At 42.6% G+C, this 17,911-nt stretch overlaps 1 protein-coding gene across 27 annotated transcripts in view; it reads left to right on the forward strand.

Annotated features, from left to right (window-relative positions):
* Nucleotides 1–17,911, forward strand: part of FGGY (FGGY carbohydrate kinase domain containing) — a 532,748-nt gene that overhangs the window by 325,774 nt on the left and 189,063 nt on the right. The window contains exon 1 of one of the 27 annotated variants that reach the window (XM_086390258.1): nucleotides 13,815–13,920. The exons of the other annotated variants lie outside the window; for them this stretch is intronic. Within the exon in view, the coding sequence (XP_086246384.1) occupies nucleotides 13,885–13,920 (36 nt within the window). The 5' untranslated portion in view covers nucleotides 13,815–13,884. Of the gene's footprint in view, nucleotides 1–13,814; nucleotides 13,921–17,911 lie in introns of those variants that run through there. 27 annotated transcript variants of the gene reach the window in all.

A 17,911-nucleotide genomic window follows, 5' to 3' on the forward strand; every position in this document is an offset into this window, starting at 1 on the left:
GGCATCACTGACTCAATGGACGTGAGTCTGAGTGAACTCTGGGAGTTGGTGATGGACAGGGAGGCCTGGTGTGCTGTGATTCATGGGGTCGCGAAGAGTTGGACACGACTGAGCGACTGAACTGAACTGAACTGATTCAACAACCGCAGGTCCTTCTCATGTTGTAGAATTGTAGATAGCTGTCTTTGAATTCCATACAGCAGGATAAATCCTAAATCTAGACTTTCTAATCCCTCAGCTTTCTCTTTCTCTTTCTCTTTTTCCTCTTCCCCCTCTTCCTCCTTACTGTTCTCTTCTCTTCTTCATCATAAGAAAGTCCTAAGCACACATTTTATGTCCGTCATTTTTTTCAAGCTTCTTTCATTTACTAGTCAAGGAGAAAGCCCATCTCTTCCATTGACTGGCCTGCCCTGTGGCCATGCTAAGTAAGGAATTTTTCTCTCACTTGGCCTATGGAACAGCTGAAATGCCCCCAACTGTTAGCCTCCAACCATTTATGTTATGAAGCACAATGATGTCTGTCAATGACTTTGGTAAGCTTGTTATATATATATTTTTTAAGTAGACAATTTGCTTTTATTTACAAACCCGATAAAAATGGAAGTTTAGAAACTTTAGTTTTTACTAACTATTTTAATAATTTTAATTCACTGAGTAATTTTAAGACATATTAATTTGTGCATGGGGGAAATGACATTGGGTCATTGAGCACATGAAATCATTTCTGTCTTCCCTGAAATGGTTTGGGAGATGAGGCTGGTCAATCACTTTAGCTCAGTGCCTCCCTAGTAAGATCCCATTAAGTTTTTGGCCAAGAAGATGGTAATATTTCATGATGAAATTTGAAATTAAAAATTTACAGATGACTTATTCTTTTTCTCAGGTTTTTTTTTTTTTTAACTTCCTCCCTGTTTTTATTCCCTGAGATCATTTGCATGAGAAGGAATTTCATTAGAATCCCTTGTTGAGAACCTCTATAAGAGACAAAATTAGATTTGGAGATAAATTCTCTCACAACTTCTGTGGAATGAGATATGTTAAATAGTAGATTAAACAGCTTGTTTATCTACCGTTGGTCACCAGCTCAACTAGCACCTCATCTCTAATACCTGAGCCTCCTCCCATGATCCCAGGCAAAAGTCATCGCAAGTTTGTTTGTGTTGCCGTAGCACTTTATTCTTATGAATGTCATTGCATTCATTTTATTTTACAAAGTAGCAAATGGCAACAGAGGAATGGATAAATAAGATGTGGTTCATATATACAATGGAATATTAGCCATTAAAAAGAATGAAATATTGCCATTGGCAGCAACGTGGATGAAGCTAGAGATTGTCATACTGAGTGAAGTAAGTCAGACAGAGGAGAAATATTGTATAACATCCCTAATATGTGGAATCTAAAAAGAAATGATACAAATGAACTTACTTACAAAACAGAAACAAATTCACAGACTTAGAAAAGAACTTGTGGTTGCCCTAGGAAAGAATGGTAGAGCGAGAGAGTTAGGGAGTTGGGGATGGACATGTACACACTGCTTTATTCAAAATGGAAGACCAGCAAGGACCTACTGTATAACACAGGGAATTCTGCTCAATGTTATGTGGCAGCCTAAATGAGAGAGGAGTTTGGGGGAGAATGGATACATGTATATATGGCTGAGTCCCTTTGCTGTTCACCTGAAACTGTCACAACATTGTCAATCAGCTATATTCCAAGACAAAATAAAAAGTTTTGTTTTTTTTTAATAAAAATGTAGCAAATGGGTGTCTCTGCCACTAGCCCTTGAGCTCCCAAGCCTACTCCTTGAGCTCCCAAGGGCCGTGACGGTGGCTCATTCATCTCTGATGCTCAAGGTCTAGCATATACTGAGCTCCAGTCTGCTGTGTCCCATTAATAGTCAGTGGACCAGCTTTTGGCTTTGTTGATTTTTGCTATGGTCTCTTTTGTTTCTTTTGCATTTATTTATGCCCTAATTTTTAAGATTTCTTTCCTTCTACTAACCCTGGGGTTCTTCATTTCTTCCTTTTCTAGTTGCTTTAGGTGTACAGTTAGGTTATTTATTTGACTTTTTTCTTGTTTCTTGAGGTATGCCTGTATTGCTATGAACTTTCCCCTTAGGACTGCTTTTACATTTTCCCACAGGTTTGGGGTTGTTGTGTTTTCATTTTCATTCATTTCTATGCAAATTTTGATTTCTTTTTTGATTTCTTCTGTGATTTGTTGGTTATTCAGCAGCGTGTTGCTCAGGCTCCATATGTTGGAATTTTTAATAGTTTTTCTTCTGTAATTGAGATCTAATCTTACTGCATTGTGGTCAGAAAAGATGCTTGGAATGATTTCTATTTTTTTGAATTTACCAAGGCTAGATTTATGGCCCAGGATGTGATCTATCCTGGAGAAGGTTCCATGTGCGCTTGAGAAAAAGGTGAAATTCATTGTTTTGGGATGAAATGTCCTATAGATATCAATTAGGTCTAACTGGTCTATTGTATCGTTTAAAGTTTGTGTTTCCTTGTTGATTTTCTGTTTAGTTGATCTATCCATAGGTGTGAGTGGGGTATTAAAGTCTCCCACTATTATTGTGTTATTGTTAATTTCTCCTTTCATACTTGTTAGCATTTGTCTTACATACTGTGGTGCTCCCGTGTTGGATGCATATATATTTATAATTGTTATAATTGACAAACCATTAGCCAGACTCATCAAGAAACAAAGGGAGAAAAATCAAATCAATAAAATTAGAAATGAAACTGGAGAGATCACAACAGACAACACAGAAATACAAAGGATCATAAGAGACTACTATCAACAATTATATGCCAATAAAATGGACAACATGGAAGAAATGGACAAATTCTTAGAAAAGTACAACTTTCCAAAACTGGACCAGGAAGAAATAGAAAATCTTAACAGACCCATCACAAGCATGGAAATTGAAACTGTAATCAAAAATCTTCCAACAAACAAAAGGCCAGGTCCAGACGGCTTCACAGCTGAATTCTACCAAAAATTTAGAGAAGAGCTAACACCTATCCTGCTCAAACTCTTCCAGAAAATTGCAGAGGAAGGTAAACTTCCAAACTCATTCTATGAGGCCACCATCACCCTAATACCAAAACCTGACAAAGATCCCACAAAAAAAGAAAACTACAGGCCAATATCACTGATGAACATAGATACAAAAATCCTTAACAAAATTCTAGCAATCAGAATCCAACAACACATTAAAAAGATCATACACCATGATCAAGTGGGCTTTATCCCAGGGATGCAAGGATTCTTCAATATCCACAAATCAATCAATGTAATACACCACATTAACAAATTGAAAAATAAAAACCGTATGATTATCTCAATAGATGCAGAGAAAGCCTTTGACAAAATTCAACATCCATTTATGATAAAAACTCTCCAGAAAGCAGGAATAGAAGGAACATACCTCAACATAATAAAAGCTATATATGACAAACCCACAGCAAACATTATCCTCAATGGTGAAAAATTGAAAGCATTCCCTCTAAAGTCAGGAACAAGACAAGGGTGCCCACTTTCACCATTACTATTCAACATAGTTTTGGAAGTTTTGGCCACAGCAATCAGAGCAGAAAAAGAAATAAAAGGAATCCAAATTGGAAAAGAAGAAGTAAAACTCACTATTTGCAGATGACATGATCCTCTACATAGAAAACCCTAAAGACTCCACCAGAAAATTACTAGAACTAATCAATGATTATAGTAAAGTTGCAGGATGTAAAATCAACACACAGAAATCCCTTGCATTCCTATACACTAATAATGAGAAAACTGAAAGAGAAATTAAGGAAACAATTCCATTCACCATTGCAACAGAAAGAATAAAATACTTAGGAATATATCTACCTAGAGAAACTAAAGACCTATACATAGAAAACTATAAAACACTGGTGAAAGAAATCAAAGAGGACACTACTAGATGGAAAAATATACCATGTTCATGGATCGGAAGAATCAATATAGTGAAAATGAGTATACTACCCAAAGCAATTTATAGATTCAATGCAATCCCTATCAAGCTACCAACAGTATTCTTCACAGAGCTAGAACAAATAATTTCACAATTTGTATGGAAATACAAAAAACCTCGAATAGCCAAAGCTATCTTGAGAAAGAAGAATGGAACTGGAGGAATCAACCTACCTGACTTCAGGCTCTACTACAAAGCCACAGTTATCAAGACAGTATGGTACTGGCACAAAGACAGAAATATAGATCAATGGAACAAAATAGAAAGCCCAGAGATAAACCCACGCACATATGGACACCTTATCTTTGACAAAGGAGGCAAGAATATACAATGGATTAAAGACAATCTCTTTAACAAATGGTGCTGGGAAATCTGGTCAACCACTTGTAAAAGAATGAAACTAGAACACTTTCTAACACCATACACAAAAATAAACTCAAAATGGATTAAAGATCTAAACGTAAGACTAGAAACTATAAAACGCCTAGAGGAGAACATAGGCAAAACACTCTCTGACATACATCACAGCAGGATCCTCTATGACCCACCTCCCAAAATATTGGAAATAAAAGCAAAAATAAACAAATGGGACCTAATTAACCTTAAAAGCTTCTGCACATCAAAGGAAACTATTAGCAAGGTGAAAAGGCAGCCTTCAGAATGGGAGAAAATAATAGCAAATGAAGCAACTGACAAACAACTAATCTCAAAAATATACAAGCAACTCCTACAGCTCAACTCCAGAAAAATAAATGACCCAATCAAAAAATGGGCCAAAGAACTAAATAGACATTTCTCCAAAGAAGACATACAGATGGCTAACAAACACATGAAAAGATGCTCAACATCACTCATTATCAGAGAAATGCAAATCAAAACCACTATGAGGTACCATTTCACGCCAGTCAGAATGGCTGCGATCCAAAAGTCTACAAGCAATAAATGCTGGAGAGGGTGTGGAGAAAAGGGAACCCTCTTACACTGTTGGTGGGAATGCAAACTAGTACAGCCACTATGGAGAACAGTGTGGAGATTCCTTAAAAAACTGGAAATAGAACTGCCTTATGATCCAGCAACCCCACTGCTGGGCATACACACTGAGGAAACCAGAAGGGAAAGAGACACGTGTACCCCAATGTTCACCGCAGCACTGTTTATAATAGCCAGGACATGGAAGCAACCTAGATGTCCATCAGCAGATGAATGGATAAGAAAGCAGTGGTACATATACACAATGGAGTATTACTCAGCCATTAAAAAGAATACATTTGAATCAGTTCTAATGAGGTGGATGAAACTGGAGCCTATTGTACAGAGTGAAGTAAGCCAGAAAGAAAAACACCAATACAGTATACTAACACATATATATGGAATTTAGAAAGATGGTAACAATAACCCTGTATACGAGACAGCAAAAGAGACACTGATGTATAGAACAGTCTTATGGACTCTGTGGGAGAGGGAGAGGGTGGGAAGATTTGGGAGAATGGCATTGAAACATGTACAATATCATATATGAAACGAGTTGCCAGTCCAGGTTCAATACACGATACTGGATGTCTGGGGCTAGTGCACTGGGACGACCCAGAGGGATGGTATGGGGAGGGAGGAAGGAGAAGGGTTCAGGATGGGGAACACATGTATACCTGTGGTGGATTCATTTTGATATTTGGCAAAACTAATACAATTTTGTAAAGTTTAAAAATAAAATAAAATTTAAAAAAATACTGATTAAAAGGAAAAAAAAAAATAGTGGACATTTCTTGAGTAACTGCTATGGGCCAGGTATTTTGAAGTATTTGGTGTTCTTCACTGCTTGTAGTAACCCTCTAAAGCACTGCTCTCCCTCTTACAGATGAAAGAGAATGTGAGTGATTTACCTGGTCATGCAGTCAGTCAGTAGCACAGTTGTCTGAGCTCAGGTCACTGAGAGCCAAATGCTGTGTTCTTTCTCCCTTCCTTTGGAGCTTAAAAGATCTTTCAGGCACCCATTGGTAAGATTTAGCTACCATCTCTATAAGAGCGTGAAAAATATTTCTAGAACCGTGATCATCCTTTCAAAGAAGAATCAGATTATGGGACCCAGAAGGAACTTTAAAGATCATCCAGTTGAGTTCTCTGATTTACAGATGGCAAAGTGGAGTCCCAGAGAGGACAGAGGTCTTGGCCACCATCTCCTTTACCAGCTGGAATCGTATGACCTTCCCCTTCTGACCCCCCCCGCCCCCCCCCCCCCCCGCCCACAGTCAGCACCCGAAGTTCTCGGCAAATTCCGTGACCCTGTGCACAGAGTGGCCCATGTTGACCTCTGTGACCCCACATTACACAGCGTCTCCTTTCCCTTCTCCTACAACCCTGCGGTGCTGCACTCCCCGTTTCCCCTCCTTCCCCTTTCAGTGGCTGCTTCCCACTCCTCCTGGTTAATTCCCACTTAGCTGTCATATCTTGGTTCAGACATCATCTCTTTCTGGAAGCTTTCAGACTCCACTAGGTGGGATATCTGCGTGCCCTCATAGTACATACCTTTATAGCAGTGCTTGTTGCGTTGTTTGTTTGTTGTTAGTTGGGTATCCTTGCTCAGTGGTGTGAATTGCTCAGTGGTGTGAATTCAAGGGCCGGTATTGTAGCCTATTCATTTCTGTATCATGAGCGCCTGCTACAACCCCGACCCAAAGTTGGCTTTTGATGAATTTTTAATTAAACAATTGTTCACGTAGGACTCAAGTTGGAAATGGGACAAGCCTTGGAGACATGGTGGTGTTGAATGCTCATCTTGGTATCTTGAAGGTATTCCTGAGGGCTCTCCCAGTCTTGAGGATCCAACGAAACCCACCATTCCATAATGCTACAATGATTCCCTAGTGTCCCTGTGCCTGGGTGCTGCACTGAGAACTTCTGGCATGGCAGGTGCAGCTTCCTCACCCAGATCTTATGGTCTCATAGTATCTGCTCTTTACTGCCACTAAAGGAAAAACTGCTGTCAGAGCAAGGAGAGCTGGGGGAGGGCTTCTCAGCCAACATTGCCAAGAGCAGTCAGGATTTAGACTAAATTCAAACGCCAGAACCTCGAGACCAGGCATGTCATGAGTGAGAGATGGAGATGAAGGTCTTGGGCGAAATGTTACCTAAATCAAGACAGAAGTAGGTCTGAAGGGCTGACAGTCCCCGTCCGCTTTGAGAGGTCCAAGGCTCACATTTATGTTTTGGGTTTTCTGGCTTGGATTGGTCAGGTGGTTTAAAGGTCCACGGTCAAAGTACCAGGTCTGAAACATTCAAAGAATGGAGTGGCAGAAGGTGGTATAGGGCACAGTTTGGGAAGAGTAGATGGATTAAATGAGATGAAGGACTTTCTGGGGAGATGTATTTGAGGCAACGCCTGTTACCCTGCCTAGAACTGTTGACTTAGCAAAGTAGAAGAAACCACACATCCTTATGCACCAGGAGGCCGATCCAGAGCTTGGAGACTCCTGAGGCCGGGGAAGGTCGGGCTCTGTGTGGACACTTACGTAGGCTGTGACCACAGGAACTTTTGGGCCACATAACAGACAATTATCATTCATTATGCATTCAGTTGTGAATCAAAACAAACCAAACTGAACCACTATGCAAGTTTGGCCTCTGGTAATCCCGAATATGTGCTTGAGATGGGGGAAGCAGTGGGTTTGTGGACTTCCAGCTGCAAAATAACCAAAACAGAAACTGGGAATATATTTCCCCTATTGTCTGCAAGAAAAAAAATCTCTACTCTTCAGCATGTCGTGAAAAGGCTTTCATCATCCGACCTCTGCCTGCTGTCCACTCATAGGTCTGACATTTAATATTTTCTTGTCCTCCTCCATGGCGGCCTGATGTTGGGCAAGTTATATAACCCTGCTGAGCCTCAGTTCCTTCATCTGTAAAAATGGGAATACAGATAGCTATCTTACAGGCCTGTAATAATTATTACATGAGATAGTGCAGATAAAGCCACTAACACAGTCTTTTGCTCACACCTTGTGCCAATTCAACATTTGTATGCTTTTTGTTATTATTACTATATAGTCTACACTCTAGCCAAGCCATTATTATGCTAAGAACTTATGCCTTTATTGAAAAGTTTATCAGAGTCTCTTGCCACTGGAGGGTTAGCTGTTGGACATCATGACAACACTGCAGACTAGCACAAAGACAGACTTCTTTTCATCTTTATTTCTCCAGGGCCTGACACAGAGTAGGTGCTCAATTAAATGTTTGCTGAAGCAGTGTGTGAAGTGTCTCTGTTCCAGAGAATCTTGATTCCACAGAGGCCCCAGGTGTTGCCTGGGCCCTCCTCTCTTCCCCCGTCTTAGGGACCTGCTGGGTGTCAGAAACCACACGAGGTGCTTTGCATGCAGTCACAGCTCATAGCCCCAGCTCTAGAAGGCAGCTGCGGAAGCTCTTCACAGATGAGTGCAGAGCCTCAATTAACAGAAATGCCTCAAGTGTAAACATTAGTTGGGTTTTTTTTTTTTTTTTTTTTTTTTTACCATCAACCCATTAGGGACACAACTTGAGATCCAAGCCATCCTCCCGGTCTGGCTAAAAACAAATGAGACCCACATTCCTTCCACCCAAACCCTACTGTATCTCCAGCCATTCACACCCTCTGCCGGCATCTCAGTTATTTGCACCTGAGCAGGATTAACCAGGCCAGTCTGCTCTCTTTACTCAGAAAAATGTAGATCAAACGTTGCCTGGCTTAACATTTCCTGGTTCAGGAAGTTAAATAATCAGCTATCGCTTGTTGATTATTTACTGTGTGCAGGCACCATGTCAGGGTTTTCTCTCTGTTGCCTGTAATATTCCTGAACCTTCTGGAAGGTAAATACTCTTGTCTGTCACTGACATGAAAGAAACCAGGATTCACCAGAGTCTGATAACTTGGTAAAGAACCTGCGTGCAATGAGGGAGTTTGATTCCTGGGTTTGATTCCTGGGTTTGATTCCTGGGTCAGGAAGATCCCCTAGAAAAGGGAATGGCTACCTATTCCAGTATTCTTGCCTAGAAAATTCCATGGACAGAGGAGCCTGGTCATCACAGAGCCAGGGGGTCACAGAGTCAGACACGACTGAGCTACTAACACTTTTCACTTTAATAACTTACCACACAAGTTTTAACTCCCTATCTGGCTCAACCGAAATCCTCTCCTTTATGGCACTATTTGGCCTTGAGGAAGGAGTCTCACCCCAGATCCCATTAACCAGCGCTCCCCTCTCTGTATCCCCCAGAGGCCATTGTGGAGGGTTGAGGAGTGTCTCTTCCCACCATGGCTGTGTGCTCAGTCACCACCCTCCGACAGCCTGCCAGTGAAGTGGAAAAATAGCTCTGACTCCTTACCCTGACATCTGTCCCTCAGGTGAGAGCCAGATTCTCAGATTGCTAGGCCAATGGCGAATAAGCCCACACCACACACAGAGGGTATCAACACACAGAGCGTTCTGCCGGAATTCACACATCCTGGAAGCCAGGCTGGCCCTGGTGGCCAGTTTCATTTAATCTTATCTCTGATTGCTGCACGATGAGTGGAGACAGGGAAGCAGGACCCTAGGGAAGCACACTGAGCTCCAGAACCTAGGCTTGGTTCGCTCATTAAGGGAACCCTTAGGCAGTGCCCTTATCCTTGCAAGCACCAAGGGCCCCTCTCTGTAAACCCACAGCCCAGGCTCACACCCAGAATGGGAAGGGCTGCTTCCACTCACCCTCTTACATCCATTTGACTTTTCTGATTCCCAGAGAGCCAAGAAGCAGCTATAGGAAGAGCATGGCTTTTGGAGTCAGACAGACCCAGACCAATCCCCTTTCTGTCCCTTGGTACCTGTGTGGCCATGAACAGGGCTTTGAATTTTGTGAGCTATGGTTTCTTCATCTGTAAAACAAAGTGAAGTTGTTCAGTCGTGTCGTACTCTTTGCAACCCCATGGACTGTAACCTACCAGGTTCCTCAATCCGTGGGCTTTTCCAGGCAAGAGAACTGGAGTGGGTTGCCATTTCCTTCTCCAGGGGACCTTACCTACCCAGGGATCAAACCCTGGTCTCCCGCATTGTAGGCAGATGCTTTTACTGTCTGAGACACCAGGGAGGCCCTCTGTAAATCGAAGAAAATCTATAAATATGTAAAAACCATCAGACATAGCAACTGTTTGGCAAATGTTAGCTGTCTTCCCTTCCCTTCTCCCCTGTGTTTATTTACAGTGCCTTTAAATATATAAATATATAAACCATTGTATTGAGTTGGCCAATAATTTCATTTTTCCATAACATGTAATGGAAAAACCAGAACAAACTTCTTGGCAAACCCAGTAATTGTCATTTGTTACATTGTGAGCTAAATAATGCTTTCCAGGTAGCTCAGTGGTAAAGATTCCACCTGCCAATCCAGGAGACACAGGTTCTATCCCGGGGTAAGGAAGATCCCCTAAAGAAGGAAATAGCAACCCACTCCACAGAGTCGGGCACGACTGAAGCGACTTAGCAGCAGCAGCAGCCAATATTCTTTGCTTGGAAAATCCCACGGAGAGAGGAGCCTGGAGGACTACAGTCCGTGGGGTCACAAAGAGTCAGACACGACTTAGCACAGGCTAAATACATGACTGATCTATAACACAGAAACTTTATTTAAACCACTCTTCCAGAACTGTAACCCTGACCTACATCAGGTCATTTATTTTATATTTTGCAGATACCTGCTTTTTTCTCTTTTTCTACCCACTCCCCCATGCTTTTTTCCTAAGGAAATCCAGATGGGCCCTGATCCATTCTCATACACTAACTAGCCTATAGCCTAGTTGAAATCAGGCCTGCCTCACATGCAGATGATCTGTGCATAACAAAAGCTGCCTCCGGGCCATCGCCCACAGCTGAACTTTGTTACTCTGCAGCCCTCCTTTCTTTTGTTTCTGATTGTTCTGCAGTGTTTACATATTGCCTATATTAGCGTGGTCTTCTATAAGAGTACAGGCAGAGGGCACACCCCCTCAATCAACTTCCCCTCTGAGCATTCAGCATCCTTTCTTCTTTAGTCCCCTTGCCTCTGTGGTACAAGCCATTTCTCTTTTATAAGATCTCATTTAAATAGGAAAGTAATTTATTAAGTAAGTTATTTTTATCTAAACATGAAACTCCCTTAATATTCTTAAAGAATTTCTATTGAGTATAGATCGGAGGCTTCCCTGATGGCTCAGTAGTAAAGAGCCTGCCTGCAATGCAGGAGACGCTGGACATGCAGGTTCAATCCCTGGGTGGGGAAGATCCCCTGGAGGAGGAAATGGCAACCCACTCTAGCATTCTTGCCTTGAGAATCCCAAGGACAGAGGAGCCTGGCGGGCTACAGTCCGGGGGGCTGCAAAGAGTCGAACACAACTGAGAACTCTGCGTGCATAGAGAGGAGGAAAAAAATACTCTGGAATATGTGGGTTCTCTTTTTTCTCTTTCTCTCCCCAGTATAGGAAAATCTCATCATGCTTGTTGAATTTGCAAGTTACATATTCCATTCGAGGTCCAGAAGGCACCAGGCTTGCTCCAGACCAAATATGGAAGAGAGGGCTCTCTGTCTCCTGTGTTCTTACAACCTTTTTCCTCTAAAACAATGTCTCAGAAAAGTTAGGGACTCTTACATCCCATCTGAGTCTAAATCCTGATTCTGCCTTTTGGAAGCTGGGAACTTGAGTTAGTATCTCTAAAGCTCAGCTCCCTTTCCCATCAGAATCACATACAGCACAGGCCATCCCAGCATCTTGGAATATATGTGAAAGTGCCCCCGCCCCCATCAGATGACAGAGACGTTTCAGGGCACGTCACTGCATTTGATGGCAGTGACTCTTCAGAAGCACCCTGGATGCCTGCTCCAGAAATGGCAGGACAGAGGGCCATAATCACTTGTCTGCTCTGGACATGCTGGTAGCCAGAGAAGGTTGGGTTTCACACCATTTCTCCCCATCTTCTTTCTCCTCACTTGCATACAGCCATCACTATGTTTTGATGTTCTCAATCTCTGTTGTTACAGAGAAAATGTAAGGGGTAAACCCCTTCACCCTGAGTTTTGAATAAACTTCTCTGTTTATAATACTTTTGTAGTTACTCATTGAGGGAAGTATCATATAAATATGGATAGTTTTTAGTTTCTCTTCTGGCTTTATCTTCTGTGAGGCCAAAAATGGAGAGAAAATTCTGCAGAGGAGGATTCTTCAGGTCTAGACTTGCATGGACATGGCTCAAGTTCCTGAGTATCCCCTGATTAGCAGGAGTGGGGTGTCTGGGGAGCACTTCCAAATATGTATGCACAGAAATTCTTTTATCAAAAGAGGCTCCAATATAAATCAGCCAAGGCTCTCTTTGCCTTTATATTATATGCTTTTACCAGGGTAAAGCCTCGATTGTGTTTAATCCCAGTGACAGGTCTTGCCAATAGAACTGAACTCATCCGAGTGAGAGTTTGATTCTTATCTTGCATTCTCTTCTCTAGAGCCAGTGCAACTTCTGTACCCTACTTTAGCATTCTAGTCAAGAACATGTCAGATCGTGCATTTTAAAATTAAACACCCATGTGTATGCCAATCCATAAATAAGAAGTACACTTTGGCTGGTATGGAGGTGATGATATTAATACAGGCTTCATTTCCCTGGGTCACTGAATGTACCAGGCACGGCACCAATGCCTATAATAGACTGTGGCACATTTAATCTTTACAAATCTGTAAAAAGAGGTCCTCTGCACCCCATTTTTCAGATGACTACCCCCAAGGGGCTAGGTCACACAGCAAGTTAAGACAGAACATTGAATATTAAACCAGAAAAGCAGAATCCATGGTCAGATTTATGAGATAGCTGAGGCCAGACCACGGTCTTAATAAGGGACATACAGAAAGAGATCAGGAGCAGGGCTGGGAGAGAAATGTCCACAACTTAGCAGGCAGAGTCAGAGCATGTCTGATGGAGGCGCTGTGTCATAGGTGCCAAGGGTCTGTCACAAGGGAAAAGGCTGTGTCATCCCCCTCTGGACGTGCTGATTTGCTCAGCCTCAGTTATGAAACTACTCACTGCTATCATTTTTCACCCCTTGCTATAACTTTTTTTTTTCCTTTAAACTTTTTATTTTATACTAGAGTATAGAGAAGGCAATGGCACCCCACTCCAGTACTTTTGCCTAGAAAATCCCATGGACAGAGGAGCCTGGTAGGCTGCAGTCTATGGGGTCGCTAGAGTTGGACACAACTGAGCGACTTCACTTTCACTTTTTACTCTCATGCATTGGAGAAGGAAATGGCAACCCACTCCAGTGTTCTTGCCTAGAGAATCCCAGGGACGGGAAGCCTGGTGGGCTGCCTTCTATGGGGTCGCACAGAGTCAGACACGACCAAAGCGACTTAGCAGCAGCAGCAGCATAGCCAATTAACAATATTGTGATAGTTTCAGGTGGGTAGCCAAGGGACTCAGCCATACATATACATGTATCCATTCTCCCCCAAACTCCCCTCTCATCCAGATTGCCACATAAGATTGGGCAGAGTTCCTTGAGCTATACAGGAGGACCTAACTGGTTATCCATTTTAAATATAGCAGTGTGTACATGTCCATCCCCAACTCCCTAATTATCCCTTCTCCCTATCCTTTCCCCGGCAACAATAAGTTCATTCTCTAAGTCTGTGAGTCTCTGTCCATTTTTTAAGTAGTTTCATTTATATCATTTCTTTTTAGATTCTGCATATAAGAGATATCATATATTTCTGCTGCTCTGTTCTGGGCACCTTTTTAAAGGGCACCTAAATTCTTTACTTTGGCCACCTCATGCGAAGAGTTGACTCATTGGAAAAGACTCTGATGCTGTGAGGGATTGGGGGCAGGAGGAGAAGGGGACGACAGAGGATGAGATGGCTGGATGGCATCACCGACTTGATGGACGTGAGTTTGAGTGAACTCCTGGAGTTGGTGATGGACAGGGAGGCCTGGCATGCTGCGATTCATGGGGTCGCAAGGAATCGGACACGACTGAGTGACTGAACTGAACTGAACTGAAATTCTGTAAGGGGGAGCTGCTTTATATAGAAGCTAATTTGGAATCAAAAGAGCATTGGTTGAACCGTATTTGAGAACTGCTTAATAGCACTGTGCTCATTCATGAAGGGTGGGACAAAAATAGAAAATACAGTTCTGATTTTGAGGGTCCAATTCACTATGTAACATCAGAGCAACAGAGCTAAGAATCTGTCTGATGGATAAATACTGTGCACACAGAGCACCCCTCCTCCTCTTTAGCTCCCTCCCTCACTCCCCTGTGGCCCCTCCCCCATTACAGAAGAAACTGTGGTTTACCCACCACAGACTGTTTGGGCTGTGAAAAAGAGGCCAGATATGATTTTACATCTTTGGGGTCACACAGCTCTCAAAGCTTCCAAAGCTGAAGCCAGTCTGAGCTCCCTGGAGCGCATCAGGCATTTGTACAGAGAAGGTTGAGTGTGGCTTCTGGTCTGAAGGGGAAAGGAAGCTGGGGGAACTTCAGGAGGGCCCCCAAAGTCTTCTTGGCTATTCAATCTCTCTTGCAGTCAACTTTGGAACTTCAGGAGGATCTCAAAGTCTTGGCTATTCAGTCTCTCTTGCAGTCAACTTTGGGTGTGTTCAATGTGAGTGGATAAGAAACAGATGAATGACACTGCTGTTGTGATCACATACCAGTTTCAAGATGATGAAGAAGGAGGTTTAAAGGGTCCAGAATCCTTTGCAAATAATTCAGGACATTCCAGGCAATATCTGGCAGCTTCCCTCCATCCCCAGACTGGGGACCATTTGTTTGGGTGACACACCTGCCCAGTACCCTCCCCGCCTGCCCACTTAGACTGCTAAGCCCCAGAAGATATCTGTGAATGGAGTTTATGTGTTCTTATTTTGCTCCAGCTGAAATAAAGGGATTGAGTTTCTAGGAAAGGCAGACTTTATTGGAGGACTCTGAACCTTTCCAAAACCTCCAAATAGAGAAGAGGAAAACTTGGCAGACCTGAGCTTTATTAGCCACAGATCACTTACAGTGATTGGATATGTGTTTTATTCTATGGTTGTTCTTAATGCATGTGAGATAATTAATATTAATTATTAGTAAATTTATTAAAACTATTAATAGTAATTTTAGCCATTTCTTGCATATATGTGATGATTTCATTTACAAAGCATACTCTGTAGATATAAGTTGTATTTATAGACCTCAGTATACATATTTACACATGTAATGTTAGAATTGCCTACATCATGAAAGTACCGAGAGCTAAGGGAAGATGCAAGGAGGCACACCCACCTGGGAACTAGGAGGAAAGTCGGAGTTCAGAGGTTTCCCAGAGCAGGCAAAAGTAATATGGAATGGAGAATTACAAAAGGACATTTTAGAGTTAGGGGGTGGTGAGAGGGGCTGCCCTCTTTTCTTTCTTTCTTTTTTTTTTTTTTTTTTGTTTCTTTTTTAATGTGTATTTCAAATAAGCAGTGAGGTTTTCTTTCTTTTTTTTTTGGCCATGCCCCACAGCATGTGGGATCTTAGTTCCCCAACCAGGGATTGAACCAGCACCCTCTGCACTGGAAGCACAGTCTCAAACACTGGACTACCTGGGAATTCCTGGGGCTGCCTTTTAGAAAGAGAGAGGAGAATTGTTGAAGATTCAGAGATGAGAAAGAAAATGGCTCACTTATGGAATTTCTATGCTGTGATAAGCTTATTGCAGTAAAAAATAAAAAATGATAGGGTAAAGAGTGGAGGAAATGACCACTTGAACCAAAGGTCTATTTGGCCAAATCATACGTAGATCAGGTCAGAGAGGTGGGAATGTCTGGTCAATGTCTAAAGGATGTAAGTAAAGGAAGTGATAGAATTATATTTGTGTATTAGAAAGACCACTGGGCTGCAGGTATGGAAGTTAGTCTCTGATGGGGCTTGCAGATTGCAGGGAGGAGGACAGTATTTGAGGAAAATAAACCAGTTTAATTGCTGTTGCAAGAACCCAAGCAAGAGAAGGTAAAGGATTGACTAATATAATGGCCGTGGGGAGAAACATAAAGGTTTCTGTTTGAAAATAGAGTTGACCGTACATGCGACCTAACGTGGAGCAATGAGATGGAGAAGTCCAGAATGATATTCTGCTGGTTAAGTAAATAGGGTACCATGTAGTAAGACAGGGACCCCAAGACAGGAGGAGCCCTGGGAGGAAGAATGACAAGGTCTCTCTATATTGGACATGTTGATTAGACATTCGGGTCAAATGTCCTATATGGAACTCAGGAGTGAGGTCTGCATTTGGAATAAAAATTTGAAACTCAGCAGCATAAAAATTGTCATAACTACATGAGAGTGAACTGACCCTGAGAGATGTGGTAAGTGAGACCAATCCAGGAGGAAAGAGGAAGAAGAGCCCACCAGAGAGATGGAGCTGATGAGGGATAGGATCTGGAGTTATCCCCATTTATAATTGAGGAAAGGGACTCAAAGAGATTCAAAGGTTCACGGCTAGGATGCAACCCAACCATAACTGACAGCCAGCTTTAGGTAAAGATTCTACCAGCTACGAAGGAGACCTGGGTTCGCCAGCTTTTGGTAAAGAATCTACCAGCAACACGGGAGACCTGGGTTCAATCCCTGGGTCAGAAAGATCTCCTGTAGGAAATGACAACCCACTCCAGTATGCTTGTCTGGAGAATTTGGTGGACAGAGGAGCCTGGCAGGCTACGGTTCATGGGGTCACAAAGAGTCAGACGCAACTGAGCGTCTAACAACACTTTTCCTGACTCCAAGGTCTATGCTCATATTACCAAACCATGTTTATTTACTACCTTTAAGATAACACATGGTTCCTCACCATTTTATAGGAGAGGCTCATTGCAATTCAGCCTGAGAAGTGCAAAAATAGAGGTGAATGCTAAGAGCCCCCATTCATAAACAGAATTCTCTGTGCTCTTTTTTTGTACTGTGTAGTGAGCTGGGAGCTGGCTGGAATGTGTATAAATGGTTTTTTCTAGTAAGACGATAGCACAGTCCATTTGGAGGGAGAGATGAGCCACCACGGAAATACCCAGTCCCACACATGCCTGCGGCTACCCTCTTACATTCCCAACCTGGCTGGAGGCACTCAAAACAAAACCTCCTGTTCCCTCCCAGGACCACTGGCGCCTGCAGCCTGCCTCCTGCCCCTGCCAGAGGCTTAGGCCAAGCTTGGGATGATGGGATGGGGGAAGGCAGAGCGGACGTTGCTGGAGCAGCTCCCTGCCCTGAACCCAGTCACTGCCCCCAGAAAGGTGTGAGCAGGCGCCTGGGTTTTATCACCACAGGGAAACTCAGCTGACTGTAGCCCTAGATGAAAAGTCAGCCAGTGGCATCCACTCCTGGAGACAGCTCGGATACAGACATGAAAAGAGGCAGGAGCACATGGAGAGAGACTTCTAATCCCAACTCCACCATTTCTGATCCTTGTGATCCTGGGTAGTTCGATTACAGTCCCCATTCTTGTGTCTTCACCTGTAAAACGGACTCTGTGTGTTTGACTCCATGTATTAGTAGGATTATTTTAAGTCTGAATGCAAATGTACATTCAGAAGTCACTTGATGCCTGAGTGACTACCCAGCTCATCCTGTTCTCCAGTGCCTACTAGATTGTAAACAGGGATTATGTCATTTACATGGCTCTCAACACCCATCTTTCTTTTTATATTTAAAACAGTAGTTTGAAGTCAGTGTGTATCCAGTAAGTAGTTGCTGAATATTTACCCAGCTAATGTAAGATATTATAGATAATAGCCATTGAATATAATCCATGAAGTTGGCAATCTGGAGAAGCCCCCAATAATGTTGGCCATAGGTCAGAGAGTTGTTAGAGCAAAGTTGGGTACTTAGAGATGCCCCAAGAAGCAACCCCAGACAACC

The sequence above is a fragment of the Bos grunniens genome, chromosome 3 (genome assembly GCF_055505025.1).
Source record: "Bos grunniens cultivar Pamir isolate PY7600 chromosome 3, Bosgru_T2T1.0, whole genome shotgun sequence".
Classification (NCBI taxonomy): Eukaryota; Metazoa; Chordata; class Mammalia; order Artiodactyla; family Bovidae; genus Bos; species Bos grunniens.